A 24,985-nucleotide genomic window follows, 5' to 3' on the forward strand; every position below is an offset into this window, starting at 1 on the left:
TTTATAGCTTTAACTGAACGTACGATTCCCTCTGTGTACCTGAAGCATTGTCGGCAGGAATGATCACAATCTCTCGGTTAATGGTAGGGTGCTTGATGTGTGTTTTGTGACATCCTTAGTGATGTTGCCAGTAGGAGGCTGTGAAGTTCAATGGCTTAAAGAACGGGGGATTTCCTGGTCCTGTTAGCTTGCGACTGATTGGGTTGTACATATATGTATCTGTTGTTCTTTCTGTTCATGTAGTGGTCCGTGGTTGTCGGGGACCTAGACAACGTCATAATTTGCCTTGTGTCATATCTTGGAGTCCTGAACCAAGACATTGGCACAGGGCCGCAAAAGAAGGCAGGTGGTTGGAGAGCCTGAGTAGTTATGAGCTAACAGAACCAGGGAAATCCCAGATCTCTAAAACACTGAACTTTGTGGTTTCTTCCAATGCAATCCCGGCCATTGACATAGCTACAGGAACCGAATTAGGCATGCATCGGGCTTGTCTACCGCAGAAACAGGCTGGAGTCCTGTGTGCAGAAGTAGTCGTTGCTCCCGAGATGTCCTAGCGCCCCACCTGCAATAAAAACTCAGGGTGTTATCAAAATGTACTCAACACCTTGCCATCCATCAAGAGATAATGATTCTCTTGGCTGATAATGCTTCAGGTAGACAGAGGGGATAGTTCATTTCTAGGTTGAACCGGCCTAGAACTGAAATGCCAATAAATCACTAACTTCCTGCATGCCCCTAGTAGTCTGGAGATAAAGTTGTTGGCTTTTTATGGAATGCAAAGTGTACAGTTTTACAGCAACCATGTATGTTATGTAGTTAAGCTTACTATGTGTTAGCTAAGGTCAAGTTTCATTTTTGTCTCATCTTTTTTTTTAAATCTAGTAGATGTTGATATTGTCAGTTTATGATGTAGAGCCTTTTAAGTCCTATGGAAATTTAGGCTACTTATATTAAGGCTTAGGCTGACGTTGGATCACACACACACAGACGATCTAACACGACATACTAACATGCACGCACGCACACACTCACACTTACACACTAACACACACATTAACATCTGACAGATTCCTTAGCCTTAAGATGCATGACTTTCACTTCATTCAAACGTTCCAAGCTATCTCTGTACCATGTATTGACAACATCAACATTTACTACATACATTTTAAGTTCGCATTTTAGGTTAGTTACCATTCTTATTTCAATTAGCATCAGCTTAAATAGCATTAGCGTTTTAGCTTAACTAGAGTTCCACGAACACATTATCTTCGCCAAATAATCAAGGCTTATTATGGAGAGTGATTAATATTTACGTGCTAATCACCCCCTGCAAATTTGATCATGCACCATACCATTTGGAAGTTATGATTGGGCGAATTAGTCCAGTCTAGATAGGGTTAAAAATCATTTGGTGGTACAGGACTAGTATATGTGTAGAGTGTGCTAATAGATGTTATAACTGGTCATGAAAAATATGAGTATGTTGATATTATATGGGCAACAAAGGTTCGATATTGCAGTGTTGAAAGCTGAAAGTGATGATGAAATGGTACAGTCAATACATATGAATAGTCTAATCTGGCGCGTTTTTTGGTGTTTTTAGTCAGGCTTTCTATTTTGTCCCTATTTCGTTATGTCGCCAACCGTGTTGAACAAAAATGCTTAAACTGAACGCGTTTAAAACCAGGAGGACCCACACCTCTGCTTGGAGAATAGTTTATTTATTTGACCTACATGTACGTTTATGCAAGGCCATCTGTTTACATAACCTGACACTGTCCCATGTCCCATTGAAATGCAGTGGGTTAACAAACTTTCCTTACTAATTATGCAAATTACCTCCTGATTTGCATAATTAGTAATTGATAATGTAAAGCACCATCTGATCTCTCTACATACCAAACATCACGACGATCTGTCGACCCCTTCTCAAGTTATTCATGTCCGAATGTCAAAACAAAAACACCCACTGCAGTTCTTAATAAGCTGCTAGGGGGCCAAAATTTACAGAACTTACTTTCTGTGGCATGAACTATCTACCACACAAAAATCATGACCATAGCACTTTCAGAAAATATGCCCCTAAATTTTGAATCTCCGCTGCAGTACCTTAGGTAGCCGCTAGAAGGCCCATTATCGAACTTGACCTTCCTTTCTGTAAACCCTACCCATCCACTAAATATCATACGGATCCATCAACAGCTTCTTGAGTTATGCTGGCGACATACAAATACACATCCACACAAAGCCCGCTGCAGTACCGACGGAAAATACCAGGGGAACCATTTTTGAACTTGACCCCCGTTTTCACAACATCTACACACCTGCAAAAAATCATGAAGATCCATCAACGTTTCCGTCACTTTTTTTGCCTACATACTAACACACAAAAAATGCAAAGTCCGCTGCAGTACTGTTGCAAAACGCAAGGTGAAGCATTTTCGAACTTGACCTTTCTTTGCACAACCACTACACGCCTACCAAAAATCATAAAGATTCATTGAAGCTTTCTTGAGTTATGCTCCTGACATACATTCAGACCCACCAAACAGATTTTTCAACCGAAAACATAATCTTCTCCGAGTACAAGTACTCGGCGAAGATAATTAGCATTGTAGCTTAGTATATTTCGCATGATATACGCGCTTGGGAGGGAGAGTAAGTTGTGAACGTTTAGGCCCCCTAGCGGCTTTTGTAAACTTTAGGGGCTGATTTTGTTTCAGATTTTGAACAAGAATAACTCAAGAAGGGATTGACAGATTTTCATTATTGATCTGTAGATAGCTTTGATAAGTGATTATTCACATAAGCACATGCTAGTTATGCAAATCAGGAGATTTTTTGCATAATCAATTAGGAATCCGCTGCATTTTATGATTGGACTCTCTAACATATATATATATATATGACATAATGTGACATATGTAACTGTTAGCTGGGAAAGCGAGGAATATCGATAGATATCAATTATACAAATGAAGGCTTTATTTGAATGATTACTATTAAAAAAAACTAAAATTCCATAGTGGACTGGTAAAGTATGGGGATTTCATTCGGACGTTAAGAAATGTGGACATCATTTGGCATAAATCATGCAAATGAGGGCCTTATTTTCATAACTTATGAGGAAATGTAACAATAACTTTCTCTGCTAATATAAGACTTGTACTTTAAAAAAACTTGTGTTATTTGGGTAGAAAAAATGACCAACTGAGACAACCTTATTTGCATAATCAATGAGAAACACTGATGAGACGTCACTGGAACAGGTTAACGTTACCTGGCAAAGGTATAGGTCGTGGAACTCCAGTTTTACCTGCGATCATTGTGCGATTTGCGCGGTATGCCATCGTAGGTGAATCGCTCTGGACGTTTTCCCCCTTGTGGGGTCTTGTCCAGTATTGTGTAGAAGTAGTAGTATGTGACCGGGCTTTAATAAATAACAATATATCCAGAACCAAACCAAATGACAACAACGGGACTTCACTTCCTATGCTCCCGTGAGTGATGTTATACTAACTTATAGTATAGAAACAAAATAAAACCCGACAATGTCCGAGACAAACTATATATGAGAAACCATCATCCTGACCTTGACAATATTCTATCCTTTTCAATTTCTCGTTACCATTAAAGCCGAAAATGATGTCGCCCTTGTACATGGAATGTCAACGGCCGGTCCACTTGTACTATATGCAAGACTAGGCGATACCGTGTGGCACCGTATCGTTGAGGTGGCTTGGGACTTTGTTATGGCAATAGAGAATCACTATAGCCTTGCGGAGTCATGTTTCTCCGTTACCTAAGACGCCGTGGTGCCGCTTACTCGCTGATTGTTGTTGCAATTGTAGCAGCCGGTAACACCTGGTGGAAGTTGGTTGGACTACTGTACTTACTACACTCAGGCATTTTGTTCTTTTCTTTAATTATCTAGTTCTCAGCGTATACGAACCGGATGGCCGCTACGGATATATTGGAACTGAAACCGACTTGTGAAGACAGGCAGAGCACGACGGTTCAGAGGTGTCCAGCCATCGTTAGTCCTCGGACCAAGAACAAGGGACGGCGGGGGAAAAAATCACCGGGTAGCCGGTCCAGCTGCTCGAACACAGAAGGAAATGTGCCGAATCATATGCGGCTAAAGGCCAGGCGATTTACGGAAGGCTCAGACATATTGAAGCTCCCTCTTCTGTCCAGTACCGTGTCGGTTCCGAGACGAAGACTTGGGCTTCTTGACGCGGTCAGACCGGCTAACGTAGAGACAGAGAAAAGTAGGTTCATGCGGGCCAACTACAACTACAACCCACTTTTCTTCTACAACTACCCGGCGGCACAAACTGTACTGGAAAGGTTCAGTAAGCCATCCGACAACTACCTAGATCAAGTAAGTCTGGAATTTAGTCCGATTTAAACCCCCTTGGTCCGAAGTATCTGCCTTGTCTATTTTTAGTAATACGAGCACGGCAAGGTCAATCGTACCTTCCATGAGTAACCCAATCAACCATAGCATATCAGCACATGACTGAATATAAACAGAGGCCTGTGTTGTGTTGCAAAGGCTTTTGATACTTTGCTCAATTTCATTTCCATCATTTTGACACAAGCTAATCGCTATTTTGTCAAACGAGGTAAAATTCAAACACGATAGCACGGAGATCGCATGTAAATCGCATGCAAAATCAGCGAGCGTCGTGCGATTTTAAAATGTTTGCAGCGTCGTACGATTTTTCACGTATGGCTCTTTTGGATAGCCGCCTGATCATAAGAAACCATCACAACATGATCCTCACAAACAACGGTTCGAAATCAAACAAAAGTACAGGACAGTAAGCGTCCTTATACCCCTGTCACATTGCGCGAAAATCGATTAGAGAATTCATTAGATGCGAATCTCTAAATGGCATTTTTGGCAGTCTTATGTGTCCTTTGTTTTCTCGATCAGATACTAACTTAAGGATCGTCGGCAATTTTTAGGAGTCGGCCGGATGGTTACTCTCCAAGCAGAGGTTGATGGGGCAGATCGCCAATGGGGCTAGCGAAAAAAAACACGGCCTATGATAAAACGGTGACGATCTGCCCCATCAACCTCTTCTTGGAGAGTAACGATGGTCGCTGTGCATCGAAACCTGTTTTTAACACCAGCGACCAGTTGCCGGCGTTCTCCGAGACTCCCGTTTGTTTGCAAATATTGACTTTCTTTGAACTAAAATGTAATTCTGACATGGTGGCTCCTATGGTACCGGTAGCATATAGACTGGGTTTATCCCACAATTCCATTTTCTATTATCATTAGGCCACACCATCTTAATTTTATGGATGACATCCGCGCGCGCATTGATTTTCGTCCGTTCTCCAAAAAACAAAACAAAAATCACCACCGAGGAGGCTTCGAAATTTTGTTTATGATATGACAATACTATCATTGTACATGTCTGTATCAAACTGAACGATATTATCTCTGGCTGGGTTGCCTACAGAGTTTGATGTTTTGCTCTGACTGAAGGCGTGATGTTGTGTACACAGCCGAACACATTTTTTTTTCTTTAAACGGCCAAATGTTACATATGGGTCTTTAAACCAGGCATCATCCATGTTAAAAGCACTTTGATATGAGCTAATTCGAACAAATAAAGACTTACACTGTGTTCTGTGGTTTAATTTGCAATACCAGCTATGTAGTCCTCCGGTTTATCATCTTTTTTTTTTTTGCTAGATTTTTTTTTTCGCCCTCTCGCATTAGTTTTGGGTACTCCAGAGGATGTCATCCATAAAATTAAGATGGTATGGCCTTATGTGACAGATGGTCTTTTAGATACGATCTGGGCTATTTCTCTTACGTATACGATCATGCTCTCACCACACTAAGACGTGTCTATAACTAGAAAGACAACATTTTCGGGAAAACGCAGGATATTCCCCTCCCATTACCTACACCTCAAATATGACATCCTTAGCATTGAATGTAAGAGTATTATGAAGTTTCAGCATAAATTATGCAAACGAGGTCTGCATTAGCATAATTCACGTTCAGGTGTGTTCACCTTTCCTAAAGGTACCTACATCTCAAAGATGACATCCGCAGCTTTTACGGTAAGGACAATACGAGTTTATACATAAATTATGCAAATTAGGTATTCATTAGCATAATTTTTTGTCAGGTGTATTTACCTTTCCTAAAGGTACCTCTCACTTTCTCTCTCTCAAATAGCTTAGTCAGCCGTCGGGGCAGCATAGCGTTCCTAAAAGGAAAGGTACCTACATCTCAAATATAACATCCGTACCATGTAACATAAGGTACATATAACTTTCTGCAATACCTCCCGCATCATTTAACTTAACTTTAAGAAAACTAAGCTAACTAACTGTCCAATAAAAGGTATTAAAAACTTGACTAGCAAAACTTAACTACAGAACGATGGGAATATCGGAAACAAAACATCTCTCAATCAGCAGAATTGTACAATAGTGCAATCTTGAGAGGAAAACAATTAACAGAAGAAGTTGGTATGGGGTGATAATTTAACAAACCGATGGGCGACTGGATGATACATCCTACAATAAATACAGGTAACATTAAATCGCGCAAATCGCGAAATCGCCCTGAGTCGCATTCCTTCACACCAGGGGTCGAACGAGCGCGAGTTGTAAAATCGCGTCCAACAGCTTGATCAACGGCGGACGCGTTATTCGATTGTCACCACTCTTGTACTTCATCTTGAGTTTTTTTACCTTTAATAGTGCGGCATTACTTCCATGTTTTCGCGTATTTGGCCAACTCAGGCAGTCGCAACTTCAGCGTACACGCTCTGGTTTCGGTGGGATCCCTTGGGTTTCTTCTGAATCCCCACATCCCCGAAGATGGCCATCAGTACATGCGTTTTCGTCATTCCATACGCCAAAATCGCCGCCCGATTCTGACATATTTCCGCCGCATTCGGCGTAATATTCCAACAAGCTAGGCGGTAGATGAACATCGTATAATGAGCGGAAAGACTGAATTTGCAGATGACCCCTTGACCCATGACAGGGTCAATATGCAAAGTAAAGCGCCCAAGGCGCATCAAGGCGATTTCGAGCGTTCATACTAAGTCGCAATGCAGGCAAATCGCGAGTAAACCACCTCCGGAGGTGGTTTCGCGGAAAGCGATTTCGGGCGATTTCAAATGCGATTTGGAGCGTACATACTAGCCACATTGACCCCGTTCACACTCATTTTTTTCAATCGCGATTGAAGTATAATCGCGATTGAATCGATCCGATCGCGATTGATTTTTTCAGTGTGAACGCTCCCAATCGCGATTGGAACGATCCAAAACGATCCAATCGCGATTGGATTGTAACTACCTCCGGAGGTAGTTTGATTGGATTAATCGCGATCGGATCCAATCCAATCCTATCAAATTTTGAGTGTGAACGCAACTACGATTCATTCCATCGCGATCCGCGGGGATTTCGGCCGGTTCAAGGCTAGGGTCGCAACTTATCACATAAGTAATGTACCAAGTACAATGTTTTCCCACCAATCGTCGCTTCATTCACGCAGGCCATGGAATCAAAAGCCTGCGCGAAAACGAGGCTCCGCGCAGGGGTTTCGCAATGGATGGCGGGTACCCGGACTGAGTGGTGCGCGCGGTATATTCAAATCGCGGAGCCTTTCGGTAGCGGAAAACGACACTTGATGTCGGAATCCGAAGTCTTGTGCGTTACTACGTACTGGGTGGATACTACTTTGGACGTTATTGAATAGCCCCTTTTGGTAAATAGAAATGAGCTTACATTAAAACAGAATGATTGGGTACCTGCCTGTGGCACTGGCTGCAAATACACCTGATATTATATACTATAGGTTTCAGAGCTTTCATGCTATAGAAATCAATCCATGAACCTTCTCTACTACAAAATAATAGATCTTACTTCAAAGGACTTTTCCATCACAAAATCTAATTCAAAGTGCAGAAGTTTTTTTTAGGTCTGCTCCAAAATTAGCAAAATAAGGGGGAGAAATGATGTTTGTCTGTATGGTAAACCTTTGCTGAAATTAAGACCACCTTCACTGCTAATTCTAATAATAAAGAAATTAATTAACATCTTGAATTTGCTATACAGTATAACAAAGTTTCAGTTACAATGTAACTTTTTGTTGAACCTTAACATCTCTCATGTTTGATCCTCTTTCCCTTCATGTAAAACAAAATGTACAAAAATACAAGTCAAGAGACCAAAACAACAGCACTACAGGCCAAATTGTCATGATATCTTATTGGATTCTTTTATTAGTGACATTATAGAAATGTATGTGTAATAACACTACATGTATTCAGCATAATTATTGTACATGTATTACCAAATCTTTAAAGCATTGTTGTTACTGTTGCCTCACCATAGTCGGGGCATAATTAGATACAAAACAGATACAGACTTTTGTGTTTGTTAATCTATAATAGGAAAAACACCTGATGGTATTGCCATAAGCTAGCCGTTTCTTACTGCACATGGTTGGCACAAATTCAAACAAAACACACCAGCAATATCATAAAAAAGTACCTACAGTTATGTAGAAAATTTATCTACATTGGCTAATAGTATCCTATTCATGTTGTAAAATTGGCACATAATTCATACATTACTCCATGTATACTCACTGAAACAGCATTCTATTGCAGGTAAATGCTTATACTTTGAATTCTTGATGCCATAGATAAAACTTGTGCTGGGGTATGTCATAGACAAAATTAACAAACTGAAAATATCAATGATTTTCAAATAGATAACTTTTACTTGCACTGGGCAACTGCTTTATAGTAGTTACAAGTTTTTTTCAATGGTTATAAGTCATTGTTTTCCATTAAAGTTAAACATATCAGCAACTAGTCAACTACAGAAACCCCACAAAGTTCTAAATGTAACAGTCACAAAAGGTATTTTTTATATGCACAACTGTAAGAGGGGAAATATTTGCGGGGATTTAATTCCACTGTTGGGAGAAAATGGAGTGTTCGCTTTCATTTTAAGTTCCCGGTTGAAACTGCCATACAGGGTTTTACTATAAAATGGTGAATATTCTATGTGGTTTTAAGTCTGCGGTGAAGAGGTCAATGTGAAAAACATGAACATAAAACCATGCAAACATTACCCATTTACAGTACTAGTATACATATGTTTTCATATAGATACATTGTACATGGGACAACTTAACGTTAGAAATAATATTGTCAAAATCACAAAATGAATCATCAATATGTTTATGTTGTATTACTATTGTAGCATTCAACTCCTTTGTAAAGAGGGTACATCATCATATCCCACAACTTAAGAAGAGCTAAGAAGTCTTGAGTTCAACTTGCTTCCACAGCAGACACCATCTGAAAAAGAAGAATATATTTCACATTAAAAAGCTTATGGACAATTAGCATTAATGATCATTCTCCTTACTTTGACTTATAAAGCTATTTGATATGATATATTGGTGTGGGTACTAGTATATTGGTCAATTTCATTCAAACCAAGAAACTACCAGAACATGATCATTGAAGATGATGATGATAATCTAAACCTTTTCCTCAGAAAAAACAAAACAAAACAAAACAAAGCAAATCATTGCTGTCCTATCATACCAAGCACTCACTATAACACATGATCTTTGGATACTTTGTATCCAATACTAATAGTCACCTTAAACCACTTAAATTTGTCAGACACAGAGTACATCTATGTGTGAGGGGGGAGGGGGCAGGATAATTGCTTGGCAGTTTTCAGATGACAATTTCAAAGTGGATCATATATAGACAGCTGTCATAAAATCAGCATGTCATCTGCAATATTTACTTCACTGTTTGAAAATCTTTTGCTTGCTTATAGCACAGGGTAAGCAGCCAACAAGCATAGCTTCTACACTGAAGTCAATACTAGTGTGCTACACACAACAAATATGGCATAATAAGTCTATATTTCATCATGAAAGACAAATATTGAGTTGTCAAAAGTCCCGATTGTAGTGAAGATACAAATACTAATGACCTACGTGTATAATACTTTCGGGGAAATCATACAAATTGCTTATTATTTCCTGTTGGGGTATATTGAAGCAGACACACTTGTGAATCTGTTTATCAATATGGCTGATCAACTTACATATTTACAGCAGTCTATGTCTCTTGATCAAATGCATCTCTAGTATTTGCTTGATTATCCCATATATGATAAGAAATACTAATAACTTATATTGATTTTGGGAAAATCAAGCAATTGAATACTTGCCTAGGGGATATTGAAGTTACCACATTTATGATAATATAGCCAACCATATTTACATGTACTTTCAAAGTCTTTATTTTCCAATCCAAAGCATGGATTGACTTGACAATCCTAGAAAAGTTGGAGGGATATACATACTAATGATTCCTACTACTTCTTCAAACATCAGACATGTTTTTCTATTTCCGTCTATTTTTTTAATATGAGTGGGTGTCAACAACTTCAGAGGTGAAACCAATGTCAACTTCAAAACTGTATATTTCATCATCAAAAGTATGGATTGACTTCATATTCCTACATATGTTGGAGGGATATACGTTCTAATGATTCAAAGAGGTTTTTCAGAAATTAGACATGTTTTTCTATTTCCGTCTATTTTTTGAATGTGGCTAGGTGTGAACAACACAACACCTCAAAAGTAGGTCAACTTCCAAAGTGTATATTTCATAATCAAAATCATGGATTGAGTTGATATTCACATATAAGTTGGCGGGTTATATCTACTAATGAATCTTACTACTTTTTTGAAAATCAGACATGTATTTCTATTTCCGTCTATTTTTTTAATAGGGGTGGGTGTCAACAACTATAGAGGTCAAACAAAGGTCAACTTCAAAACTGTATATTTCTTCATCCAAACGATGGATCGACTTGACATTCCTAGATAAGTTGAAGGGATATACGTACTAATGATTCTTACTACTTTTTAAGAAATCAGACATGTTTTTCTATTTCCGTCTATTTTTTTAATGGGGCTAGGTGTGAACAACACAACACCTCAAAAGTAGGTCAACTTCCAAAGTGTATATTTCATAATCAAAATCACGGATTGACTTCATAGTCCCATATAAGTTGGCGTGTTATATCTACTAATGAATCTTACAATTTTTTTTGAAATCAGACATGTTTTTCTATTTCCGTCTATTTTTTGAATGGGGGTGGGTGTTAAGAATATGACAGGTCAAACAAAGGTCAACTTTCCCAGTGAATATTTCATAATCAAAAGCATGAATGGACTTCATATTCCATCATAAGTTGGAGGGATATAGCTACTAATCATCTATGCTAGTTTGGTAAGATTGACATTAGTTGATCACATTCCTGGGAGATGTTGAAATGATCACACTTGAGCCAAGGGGGGAGGGGGGCTGGTGGACACAATGTAAACTTGTCAGGTCAATTTCTCACGATCGGCTTGGCTGATTGACTTCAAATTTTCTGTGTAAGTAGGGTCTATGTAGGTGTGACAGAGGGTTGGATTCAAATGTAGCTATGTATTATTGTAATCATTTAGGACTCTGTTTAACACCTCCAAATGGCAAAATATGTAGTATCTGCAGATAGAAAACACGGAAGAAGGACAGCAGGCACTTGACGAAGAACATCTGTCATGTCAAGTGGAACACCACTATATCCCCTGCCCATACGCACCTTCCATGAATCTGCACACTGCTGAATAAACGCACAGTCCCCGGGGTTCTGCATCACGTCATTGGCTCCAAAATCCGACCGCCGCCATTTTGGTGCGTTACGCCTCAACCTTCCCAGAAGCCTGTGTGTCCACTCCCCTGTAATGCTTATCTCTATGATTCACGCTCCCAGATTGTCCTGTCTACAGCACTTGTCGCGTTCATTACCCGTACTACAGCGAGGCCAATATACAAAAGCCTTCGTCGTTCACGCCTTCTCGCGATCATAGCCCGCCGATTGCGTTCCCTTCCACGGCTACAGAACATTCTCCAGAGATACAAAATCATCAAGAGTTTGGGGACTCCCGCCATTTTGTAGCAAGCGACGCCGAACCTTTGACCTCGTGCTTCAATCGCGATCGGATCACGGCGTACTTTAATCCACTTGGCGAAAAGCAGTGTGAACGCAAAAGTTTCTTTGCGTTCAATCGCGATCGGATCGAACAATCGCGATTATACTTCAATCGCGATTGAAAAAAATGAGTGTGAACGGGGTCATTATCGCGATTTCGGCGATTTCGCGATTTACGCGATTTAGTATGAACGGGGTCAAATGATAGCATAACAAAACATAGCATATCATAAAACAGAATATCCTGACAATGGCAGACATCATTAGCTAACTTGCATAACAACCAAGATAAAGACCCATAATCACTGATGCAGACACCAGAATAATCATACAGCATAATCAGTGTTATCATCCACCAAAAAAAACAGCACAATCAATTTCACAATAGTTATCAATCAAAATAAAGTGCAATCAAAGTCGACATAATTTCAAGTACACACTGCAGGTTCCAAACATAACATTTCCAAAGATTCCAAGAACAGAACAAACCATGTCAAACCCGGTCAAACCGGTATAGAGCGTTTTTGGCTCGGGAGTCCGCTGTGTTTTGGAGCGGGTCCTAGATTGCAGGACGAGGAGGGGACTAGAGAGTGCCAACGCGCTCGCGGGGAAAACGAGCCCCAACGGAGAAGAGAACGAGGCAGTCCCACTACCTTAACTCCTTGTTATTTGACCCCTAATAAAAAGTACGAGTCCGGCCTTCGTGGAATCACTTTTTAGGAGACCACCGAATGACAATTGGAAGGCTGAAACTGCCAGAACGTACTAACAGACTACACAAATCGAAGAGGAGGAGGATTTTTACAAACCGTGGGTACATAGTACGGAAGTCCCATCGAGCGAGCGTCATAGGAGGAAGGGCAACCCCAAGAACAGACTGGCAGCGGAGCTGCGGTACACGCCATGGTAGGGGGAATCCAACTGTGCTTGTGGAGCGATAACACCCTGCTGTGGAGCTTATTAACGCAACATTAGTGGCCCTGACGGAGAGAGTGCTGGTCTCCCGCATGCGCAACTCATCCACGAACTCACGGGCAAAGCACTTCCATTTAGTTTGACGTAGGACACTAGAAGTGGGGGCGCCCTAACCGACTTACCACGTGTACGAGGGACCTAAAGTACGGATGAAAAACGTTTCCTCTCCTTTAAACTGTTATAATCTTTGTGGGTTTCTCTGGGCTAGTAAAGGCCCGAACTAAGGATGTCATAAGGGGGGACACCGGACTCCAGCTGTTTGGCGGGGAGTCGTCAGTTAAGGGTTGCAATGGAAGGGCAGAAGGACCTACATTGCACGACCCATCCGAGGGATGGCACTGACTAGTCAACCCCACACCCAGGTTATTTGTGACATGGCATACATTGGGGTGGACATGGTCTGTGTCACTGTCACTACTAGAATCATTGTCCAGGGAAGAAACGTAATTGTTCAAATGTTGTGGTTGTCGACAACGTCGGCTGGGTCGCTGAGGCAACAGTGACCCAGGGATGGCTGACGTCGTCGGCGTAGGTGTGCTGATCGGTGTAGGGTACCAGGACGCCGTCGCAGGTGCACTGACAGAGCAAGTGCCGTCTAGTGGAACAGGTGGCGGGTCAGGAACAGGTGCCGGCGGGTTACGAACAGGTGGCGAGTTACGAACAGGTGGCGGGTCCGGTGTCGCCGACGTTGGGTGGGGATCAGGCGGCAGGGTGGTTGCTGTCTGCGCCGAGTTAAGTGGCCGGTCACGGCCAGCGGCTGACGGGAGTGGATTTGAAACAAAAGAGGGAGGGGGCCCCGCGGAATTGCTTCCTAGGGTAGTTACGGGTCTCGAGTCCGCGTCATCATCATCGTTGGCAGGCAGCTGGGCGTGGCTCTGTTGCCTGGGGAGGGAATTTCTATTGTTATATTGACTGTTCTTAAGAGGACATTGTAACTTCCAATGGCCTAGTCGGTTACAGACAAAACACGGACTTGTTCTCGGTGACGGCCTTCTCCGATTAGAGGATTTCCTGTTGTGGACAAGACGTTGGAACAGTAGTACAAATCGCTCTAGGAGTGTGCGGTGCAAGCCTGTCGCTACTCGACAAAACGCTTCCACTCAAGCACTATTTAGTCTCTCCTCTGCTCCTGGAGAGCAGCATTTTGGGACAAACCGAGTTGGTGCTCCCACTCCGGCCACAGGCGCATATCTTGTCATGCCCTGATCCGCGTAGGCCTGGCACCCTGAACCAAAACCAAATTGTTCCAAACCAAAACCAGAATGTCCCATGCCGCGGAGCTTAACTTATACAAGAGGAGAAGACGTGGGTGGATCGTTTGACAGCAGTAACACTTTTAGACGCGCTCTGTCGATCTTAAAATCGGCCGACCTTCCACAGATGAAGAAGTACGACAGAAGCTCACTAACAATGTGGCTGGGATGAAAGCAGACTCATTTCTATCATTGTATAATATGAATTAGGGTCAGGATGGGTATTGTTATTATTCAGGCTGTGCAAGGCAGTGCAAGTCAGAGGTCACATTAGCATAACGATACAAAGGTATAAAAATGACATGAAAATGATACGCATAAATGGTATTTACATGTAAATGACATGCTATGATATCAATTCGTCCATGTAAATATGACGAAATGAAACCAATAGTATTCATACATCGGACATACATACATACATACATACACATCGTCATATCATTATCATACATATAAGTCAGTAGCATATCATTTGCATACTTCAAAACATTTGTATACACTCCGCATATCATCACCATATCACTTGCATACATACATGTCCTTAACGTACCGTTAACATCCCTATATATCATCTCCATATCATTAACATACGTTTGCATACCTACATATCATCTCCATAACATTAGCATGTCATTTGCATCCCTATACATCATCTTAGGCCACAGCAAGTAACTTTTATGGATGGTATCAGCGCGCCCATTGATTTCACCTGATTTTGAAACAAAAGGCAAGAATTTTTCCCCTCCGGAGATGGTCCACATAACGAGAAAGTACCAAAACGGGAAAAGATGTCATGTTGTAGCCTTGATTGTACTTGTAGAAGTGACACTAGTGAGGTAGCCTTGATTGTACTTGTAGAAGTGACACTAGTGAGGTAGCCTTGATTGTACTTGTAGAAGTGACACTAGTGAGGTAGCCTTGATTGTACTTGTAGAAGTGACACTAGTGAGGTAGCCTTGATTGTACTTGTAGAAGTGACACTAGTGAGGTAGCCTTGATTGTACTTGTAGAAGTGACACTAGTGAGGTAGCCTTGATTGTACTTGTAGAAGTGACACTAGTGAGGTAGCCTTGATTGTACTTGTAGAAGTGACACTAGTGAGGTAGCCTTGATTGTACTTGTAGAAGTGACACTAGTGAGGTAGCCTTGATTGTACTTGTAGAAGTGACACTAGTGAGGTAGCCTTGATTGTACTTGTAGAAGTGACACTAGTGAGGTAACCATGACTGTAGTTATAGAAGTGTTTCCATAGTTGTAAAATTGGCACCAGTACCGTAGCCATGACTGCAGTTAATAACTTGGTAAGTGACACCAGGTTATCACACTAGTGTCACTTTGTGCACTGGAATACAGGAATAACAGACTTGTTGGCTGTGATACCACGTTTTACCGCTTACATTCTTGTTACAACGTTTAAAATGTATAATAATTTACCAATCTTGTTTTCTTTCAGCCGTCTTCTCGCATTAAGTTTTGAAGTCTGCAGAGGATGTCATCCATAAATTGTACTTGCTGTGGCATTATTATCGTTCATTGAGACGAACAAAAACGTGATATGAACCCGGTACGAAGTCAAAACAAGTCAATGATATTTTGATAACTACACTTCAAAGTCCATTCTTCGAATTGGGTATTTTCCCAAGTGCCTATAAGAAAACATTTTTATCCAATGCACCACTTTCAAGTAAATGTTATGTTCAGTCCAACAATGTGCTGATGAATCATCGTTTAAGATGTAAGCACCTTGTCCACCCCGACCCCAACGACCGTGCCAGGTTGAGGGACTAGGTAGGTAGTTAGGTTTAGGTGAAAGTTGATGATAACTCTCAAATCTTGTCTTGTCAACCAGCTAGCTGGTCTTTATAACAAACAAATTAGATCGTGACTTGTAACTTTCTACCTTCTGGAACAGGCAATCACCATCATGGAAAATGCTCTGAAAAAGTTTGGAACGTACGAAAACTTTGAGGCGAGGACTGGCGGCAAGCGTCTGACGCGAGGGGAGATCATGACGATCGTTAAACGATGCTTCAAGAGGGAGAAACTGCAGAACGGCGAGGTTTGTACACGTCATCGTTGTCTCTCTCCTGTCACATGACAGAAACTGTACCATCGAATATTCCCCATAGATATGTTGGTAAGATGTCCATGCATGTGCATACGAGACATGTTTGGGGTGCACGCAGGTCACACTATGACTCACATTGTCTCAATATTGAAACATGACAGAGCTAGACCCAATGTATCTCCACAGAGGTGATGACATGATGAATGATTGCAAACCATCGTGAATCGGTTGGATTTGAAAAAGGGAGTCAAGGTATGCATTTCCTCAGTGTGGTCATTACTTTCAGGCTATGCTACGAGGGAGGAGAACCATAGCAGGTTCATTTTTGTATGAAATGAGTTGAAATTCGGCAAAAATGTTAAGGGGCATCTTTTCTTCAGAATGAAATATCGCAATGTGTTGCGCCGATTTTTACCAGCGACTGAGTTGATTTCAAAATGACCACACCCTTGGAAGCTTGGGACTGGAATTTTTACTCAAGTACCATTTTCCCGGACTCGACTTGAGTAACCTCGAAACCATGCTCAAGTCGGACTCCAGTCGCCTTTACTTGCATGCAATCCACGGAGTCGACTCCGAGTCTACTCTGGTGAGTCATGCAATGCCCAGCCAGAGGTCATATGAAAATCATTGAAAGCGCTTGCCGCAAATTTGAAATTTTGTTTCTTACTCGTTGTGCCATAATATTTCCATTATCTCCATAATATATCCATTTCATAATTTCACTCTGATTCAAAGCGAGACAATACTGCAGTCGTCACACCGTCGGCGCAGCTGGGCGGTCCAAGTCACTTCGCGGCACTTGAGTCGGACTTGAGTTTACACCGAGTGTGCTTGGAAATGCATTAATTAGTTCTTTCGCACACAGGTAACTTTTTGTACCGCCCTCTCTCTATTTCAAGAGGATGGGCACTAATTCTAATTTTGCTAATAGCTGAACGTAAATCAAAACCATATAGTTCTAGATATTTTTCCATAGAAAATGATGTTTTGCATGCCTTATAGAACCTTAGCTTGCCTGTATCCATACTCAAATTATGACAGAAAGTTTGGGTGTACATATCGATAATTCTGGACCTTATCATAGTACATACTGACTTGATATCACTGGATGAATTGCAAGAATGGAACAGATAGTAGTATCCACTACAATCTAATATTTCTTTCACAGGTTGTAATAGGGTTGTTCTGCGGCTATTTATAATAGAGCTATGTTGAAACAAAAGGGCATCAACTTGTAATGGGTGTCTATCGGAGTCCATCTGTAACAAGCGCAGTCAATAATGGATCAAACGAACAGAAATATCTAAGTCTAAAGGAAATCGCCCCAGTTCTGCTCTAGATGCTAAATTACTACAATTTCTGAAAACCCCGAGTATATTTTTACAGAAGCGGTGTTGTGAGATTTCGATTGGAGAGCTGTCATTTATGGACTCGGTGCCCCAAATTTCACATCCATATAAAAGAATTGGCTTCATACAATAATCAAATACTCTTAGTACACACTTTGGGGAAACAGATGAACGAATGAGGGTTTCAGACGGTACATAGCCTTACGTGCTTTGAGTGAAAGCTGTTTTTTGCAAGGGAGAAGCTGCCTGATGAGGTTATATTCAGGCCCAAGTAGCAGTAGGAGTGGACTATGTCCACTGTGTTTTGCCCAAATGAGAATGTTTGTTTTGGGAATGACTGGCCAGAGTAACTTAAAGAAAACGAAAGCTATTATCTTCAATACGTCTGGCGGCCAGACGTATCGAAGATAATAGCTTTCGTTGTCTTTAAATTAACTTGAAGTACAAAAGTCGCTTAGTATCTAGGGCAATTTGCAGCCTTTTGTCAGACTCGGAAAAAATAAAATCATCTGCGTACAGGAGGCACGATAGTTATGTAGAGAAGGCGGTGAGCATTCGGTATTATCAAGTACATGTACAAGGTCGTTTGTGAAAAGGTTAAACAATGTAGGACTGAGGTTGCAGCCTTGTCTAACACCCTTCTCAGTTGCAAATGATGGCATTAAACCGGACGATGTTTTGTCGCATGTCTGGGATTTGGAGTACATGCGTTTTATTAACTTATAGAAATTGCCGCCTACTCCCGAATCTAACAATTTGTAACGGAGTGCCTCTCTCCAAACGGAATCGAGGGCTTTCTTGAAGTCAACAAAACACGAATAAAGACGTCTGTTTTCTGAGAGATATTTCCTTAAAAGTGTAGACTAACAAGTTATCACTCGTACTGAATTTTTTTCTAAAGCCGGCTTGATTTGAAGAGTTTATTTTCATCCAGGAATGCGGTTAGGCGAGAGTTTAAAATAGATGTAAAAAGTTTTGCCAAACAGTTGGTAACTGAAATCCCCCTATAGTTGCCGGGGTCATCTTTAGCCCCGCCTTTATGCAGGGCAACAATATGACTATTGCACCATTCCTGGGGGAAATAACCGGAGGACAGGAACAAGTTATATAATTTGGTAAGTGGTCCAATGAGAATGTGTGGGCAGCATTTCATTAAGAACCAAGTCCCTTCCCGAGTCGCTTTGCCGTTCTTGAAGTTCGAGATAGCTCGTTCTTCTGTATTCATTATACCACCTACTTGTTGCTCGCAGGTGATAATAAACCTGTCAGACGATCTGTTGTCACGGGCCTCCATGACGCAGAGTCGGGGCCGGCCTACACTCAACATCAACGTCAACACCTCTCGTCAGTTCTGGTTGGAGGGCGTGGCAAGACACGAGATAGGTACGAGCAGGGCTGCCATGAAGTGGTAACATCGGTTGCACGGTTACAGTGATTTGTTGTGATTTATACGAAAATCTTACTTTTTTGCTAGCCTCCTTTTCAGGCCTTCTGGGCGACACTGGTACTTATTTTGGGGAGCACTGATTTGCGATTTTCAACATATCGGGGCCAGGTTATTTTGCTGCGTACTAGTAACTAGTATTGCCGCCCGTAATTAGCCCTTTGAAAGACATTCTCAATCGCCATTGTCTTTTTAATGCCGAAATCTAGCAGGCGGCAGTACAATTTCTCCAGCAAAAGAACCTAGCCGTCACATCACGTCATACCTACGATTGGGGGGTGGAGGGAGCTATGTACGTCGTGTCGTGCCGTACGTCGTGCGTTTGGGAAAAACCGGGTACAATAAAGTCGTGGTCACATGTTGGTACATCGTCAATCACAGGTAAATCCCACGTAAAATTAGCCATCACCGAGCGTCGTAAGAAATACAGCTAAAATGATTTTGAACATATTAAAAATGTTATCCATCGTCGTAGGATTTTTGCAGCCACCAATTCAGAAATCGGTCGAGATCTATGAACTCCGGCGCCTCAAAGAACGACTGAAATGGAGGCTGATTTTTCCCTTGCGCGCGTGTGCGTTCGTGTGTGTGTGTATTAGATAGAGTCGGAGAAAGAAGAGGGGGACAAAGTAAAGAAGAAGGCTTTCAAAATGGCCACATAAAAAAGCGATTTAGGCCCATATACCGTTGCTATCACATACTTCCACACAAGAAGATATGAACATTCCTGCCACGAAAGACACATTTATTGGCGAGTAATCCATGTTGCCAACATGTGTGAGGCTTATACTATAGTGACATAGCCGTATTCTCAGTTCTGCACATGACAACATCCAAACTATACGTCATGGTGGAAATACCTACAAAACTGTCCGAGAGAAAGATGACAATGTGCATGTTTTATTAATAAAAGTGTACATTTTTGTGTGAAGGCACCCATTACCTCCGGAGCTACAACAACAGACTCCAGCCATGGACTGGTGGGAAGGGTCGGCGTCAATACGGCCTTCTCAGCGTCAACCCTACAGAGGAGGGGCTGGCCAGTCTACACAGCGTCCTGTACCGACGGCATCCTTTCTTGTGGCGGGCTGCTCTTCTATACTACACAGCGTACAGGGCTTCACAGATGTCTTTCTCCAACCTGTTCAAAGACCTGGGCAGGTTTGTACGGGATCCGTATGTACGATGGGACTATGTGCTCCGAGCCAAACGGGGACAGGTCGACACTTCTCTGCCAGGTAAGCGGCACTAATTACCAGACGTCTCTATCACTGCGGTCAAAGTAATCATTCAGCTTTCCTGTGTTTCCTACTCTCAATTCACGCCATCAATCTTATAGCAGTGATGGGGTCAAAAGTCACAAAAAGAGGTACTAGTAGTAATCAGTTTACGTGGTATCCACACCACAACATCCCTACCAAGAGTTCCACGACCTCAAACTTCGCCAAATAATATCAGCCTTTACGGCCGACGTATTATACATTTTTGGCGACGCCTCAGGGGCGAGCCAGATTTTTACTATATTGTGTGCAGATTGCAAGAATTCTAGGAATTGTACAGGAATGTGAAAGTCCATGGGACGATAACTCAAGAATGCCTGGATGTATTGTCTTCATATTTTGTAGGTGGGTAGGTCTGTGGGAGACCTTGTAATGATTGGATTTTGGGCCCCCCAGCGACTTTCTATGGTACTGCAGGGGAACTTTCACTTTTCAAATCTCGTCTTCTGAACATGCTATAGTCATGATTTTTAAGTGGTGGATAGCTCTTTGTTAGGAAAATATGTCCTGTAGATTTGGACCCCCTAGCGGCTTTTTTTTGGAACTGCAGGAGCTGATTTGGACTCAAACTTTGAAAGAGAATAACGCAAGAAGGGGATGACGGATCATCATAATTTTTGGTGTTTAGATAGCTTAAGTGATTTACATAATCATATGCCAATTATGCAAATCAATATCTGATTTGCATAATTAATGAGGACAGTTAATAAATCAGCTGAATTCTATTATAGGACTCTCAAACACATGACATATGTAACTGAGAAAGATATAAATATCGATAGATATCAATTATGCAAATTGATACTCAATTTTCATAATTAATGACAAAATACTATAAATCCATAGTGGTAAATGATGGGGATTTCATTTTTGCACCATTTGGAAGTTAAGTAAATGTGGCCACTATTAGACACAAATCTTGCATAGAGGGCCTCATTTACATAATTTATGAGGAAATGGTACGATATCTTTTGTTGTGAAAACAAGATTTTCATACATTTGACAACTTGTGTTATTTTGGTAAAGAAGGTGATTGACTGATATGATTTATGCGAGGTCCTTATTTGCATGTGGGCTAAAAACGAAAACGTTAACAGAGACCACCGTCGCCATGGCAACATCTTTTTATGTTGCCAATCTTGTTCTCATTGGCTATACAAATAAAGTCCTTGTTTGCGTAAACCATATCAGTTGATGATCTTCTCTCCCCAAATAACACAAGACTTCAAGTATAAAAGTCTTATACAAGTAAAGAAGGCTAAAGCAGCATTTCATGATAGATCAAGTAAATGAATCCCTCATTTGCATGATTTCTGTCTAACAAGTTCTGAAATTTGCATGATACGTGTTGGTCCATACACAGCTGGACGAGTCCATTCTTGTATGAGGGGGACATTTTTGAAAATTCAATTTTGGGCTTGGTTGATTTAATATCAAAAAGGTCCAGTTTTTTTTGGTAGAGGAATTTTTTTGAATGGCCCAGTATGAATATGGGTGCCTAGAAGAGCCCACCCATGCATATAGGGTTCCAACTTGGGAGAGATCCATTTCTGACTGGTCTTCAATTCAATTCTTTATTCAAATACCAACATTGCAGACATACAACGTTAATTACCTTCGCCGAGAAGGTTATGCAGAGGGTAGCGTTTGTCTGTTTGTTTGTTTGTTTGTAGTGGCACAGAATAATTCGAGAATGCCTTGATGGATTGTCTTGGTATTTGGTATGTTGGTAGGTTTTGATGAGACCTAAAAACGATTAGATTTTGGGCCCCCTAGCGGCTTCTTATGGTACTGCAGCGGAACTTCCTGTTTTAATATTTCGTGTTCTGGACATGTTATGGAACTGATTTTTGAGTGGTAGATAGATCTTTGGTAAGTGGTGTGGGTTTGGTCCCCTAGCGGCTTTTTTGGACCTGCAGGAGCAGGTTTATGTCTGACTTTGAAAGGGAATAACTCAAGAAGGGCTTGAGGTAAATAGATTGAGTGATGATGTACGTGATTAGACACTTCTTATGCAAATCAGTATCTAATTTGCATAATTATTGAGGAAAGTTTATACATCCGCCAAATTCCATGATAGGACTCTGAAACATGTGACATATGTAACTGAGGAAGAGAGAAATATTGACTGATAGGAACTATGCAAATGAAGACCTCATTTGCATAATTAATGAGAAAATACTATAACATGATGGCCTTGATGGATGGTCATGATTTTTGGTATGTGGATAGCTTGTGTGATGCTTAGTATGATTGGACAATGATTATGCAAATCAGATTCCAATTTGGATAATTAATGAGGCAACTTTAAAAATCCGCTTTGTTCCATGATATGACCATTCAAATTGTAACTGAGGAAGAGAGGACTGTTAATAGATAGAAAATATGCAAATGTGGGCCTTATTTGCATACTTAATGAGTAACTTCTATTATTCCACACTGGCAAATGACGGCAATTTCATACATTTAATCCTTTTTTGTGGCATTGGGACGTTATGTGAATGTGACCATCGTTGAATCAATTTATGCTAATAAGGGCCTCCTTTGCATAATTGATGATAAATATTAGCAAAACCTTCTTTGTTAGGGTCATAATTTGTTAAGCTCATACTTTGGACATGTTATATTTTAAGACAATCAACTGGTATGATTTATGATTGATGAGAAACACTCCTAATACGTCAGTCATAAAGGTTAAAATCATTTGGCGAAGGTATGAGGTCGTGGAACTCTAGTTAGTTTTTGCATTAGAACGGTCGCTTCTTGCATGGGGAGGGAAATGGGCGATACATGATGTATTTGCTCGTACAAATGTTGCCTTTCTAGTTATGCATTGCTGTCATACTTTTGCACATTTCTGGTTCAAGGTTGTTTCTGCAAGGATCAAGTGTACCTAGAAGGCGCCCTGGAGATCCTTAGGCACAGAAAAGACATCGACTTCCACAACTTGATGCGCATGGGTAAAGTATCCTGGCGGGACCTAGGGAGACTGCAGGAACACATGCAGACTGACGGGACAAGAATTCCCAGCTTCATGGACAACCTGGATCAGTATAGAAAACTGTTAGACTACATAGTCATGGCTAATGGACTCTCTGATGATCAAGCAATCGGTGTTTAAGTGGCCTTCTTTAAGTGGGCCTTCCAATTATTTTTTTAAGAGCTGTGCTTGCTTTGTATATAAAATTAGTCGTTTTCAATTCTGTTATATAACGATATATACAGAATGTGGATTTGAATGGACCTCTAAGTTATTGGTGGTCTTGCATCTCAGACAAAGCCTTCGCACCAAATGTCAATAATTCTAAGAATAGTTTGCTTTGCCATCAATATGAAAGTGAGTTTGGTTGTTTCGTTGCATAACTTATTGGATCTAACTAGAACTTGTATGCTATATATTGAGGTGTAACTTCCAATATATAACTTTCAATATGTAACTTCCAATAGAAAGAACTTCATGCTGTTGATAATGTCATTTGTTACCAACACAGATGAATTTTAATGTTCAAACTTCACCTGCATCTATCAATCGGAGGGGCTTTTATGTTGTTCAATAAAAAGACTTCACATCGTCACCCAAAGCTCTAAAACTGTACTTCTGGAAAAAGTAAGCAACCCCGGCACTTGTGTGCGTGTTTCAATGGAACACATCAATTCACAATATCAAAATCTATTCATAATTGCATAATCATTAAAGATCCGTCAACCCCTTCTTACGGTTCAAAGTCACGGATCGCTCGGAAAATAGTAGAAATTGGCCAAATAGAGTGAATTGTATGAAGGGAGTCGGCTACGGAGAGAGGGTGAACCCCTCGATGGCCAAAGTCCCCCGGCAAATATTATCCCTATAGCCGGCGCGGTTAGTCTGGTAGAGACTACCACCAACGTGGACCCGCTGGACAGAGCCGCTTGGAGGCGCTGTGTGAAGACTGGCCGACTGCTGCCTACCCCTGCGTCAGGGAAACCCGCTGCAGTATAATCTAATACTGGATACTACGACTACTACTACTACTACTAGACTACGCAAGAGCTGTCAACAACTCAAAAATTACAACCATAGCATGTATTGAACACGAGATATCAAATACACACAAACGGCAGTAGTATCGTCTCTAGAAGTCGGCTTAGCAGAGGTACCGTGGTCACGGTAAGGAGGAGGATATAAAACCTCCTTGATTGAACTTTGATTAAATTTCATTTTCAGTCATAGACTCATACAACATAGCATCCTGGATACTTATTATGCATCTAACGTTACATGTATTTCAAGTTTCACCACCATAAAATAAAAAAAAGGTAGAAAACATCTGTTTTCTCTTGCAATGCTGCATTCACATAATATCTATTCTAAAAAAAAACACATCAGTTTCATGATACTACAATCCTTGCTTGTTATCAGATTCTCATACTTGTTTTGTACCGGTATTTCTTGCTGAACCGGTCCGAAAAAAACGGTCCGAAAAGAATCAGTGGACCAGTTGTTGGGCCGATTAGAAAATTCACAGTACCAGGCTGTCAGCAGGTAGTCACATTTC

The 24,985-nt window shown here is 41.0% G+C and overlaps 1 protein-coding gene and 1 long non-coding RNA gene across 2 annotated transcripts; one reads left to right on the forward strand and one right to left on the reverse strand.

The window, feature by feature from the left end:
* Positions 1-3,957: 3,957 nt before the first annotated feature.
* LOC136438203 (microtubule-associated tyrosine carboxypeptidase-like) lies at positions 3,958-24,025 on the forward strand. Its single transcript, XM_066432958.1, has 5 exons — positions 3,958-4,384; positions 16,219-16,365; positions 18,977-19,109; positions 20,103-20,408; positions 23,318-24,025. Exons 1-5 carry the CDS (start codon positions 4,133-4,135, stop codon positions 23,569-23,571), a joined length of 1,092 nt encoding a protein of 363 aa, XP_066289055.1. The 5' UTR covers positions 3,958-4,132; the 3' UTR covers positions 23,572-24,025.
* On the reverse strand, positions 8,234-12,220 carry LOC136438204 (uncharacterized). Its single transcript, XR_010756406.1, has 2 exons — positions 11,686-12,220; positions 8,234-9,362 (listed from the first exon to the last, which is right to left on the reverse strand). It is a non-coding gene; the product is annotated as an uncharacterized lncRNA (long non-coding RNA).
* Positions 24,026-24,985: the final 960 nt, after the last annotated feature.

The sequence above is a fragment of the Branchiostoma lanceolatum genome, chromosome 7 (assembly GCF_035083965.1).
Source record: "Branchiostoma lanceolatum isolate klBraLanc5 chromosome 7, klBraLanc5.hap2, whole genome shotgun sequence".
Lineage (NCBI taxonomy): Eukaryota > Metazoa > Chordata > Leptocardii > Amphioxiformes > Branchiostomatidae > Branchiostoma > Branchiostoma lanceolatum.

Excerpts from the sequence above, each read along its gene's own strand:
- LOC136438203 (XM_066432958.1), top strand. The coding sequence starts at position 4,133 with ATGCGGCTAAAGGCCAGGCGATTTACGGAAGGCTCAGACATATTGAAG. Across the intron at positions 16,366-18,976 it reads AGAAACTGCAGAACGGCGAG|GTGATAATAAACCTGTCAGA; the intron begins GTTTGTACACGT and ends TGTTGCTCGCAG. Across the intron at positions 20,409-23,317 it reads GGTCGACACTTCTCTGCCAG|GTTGTTTCTGCAAGGATCAA; the intron begins GTAAGCGGCACT and ends TTCTGGTTCAAG.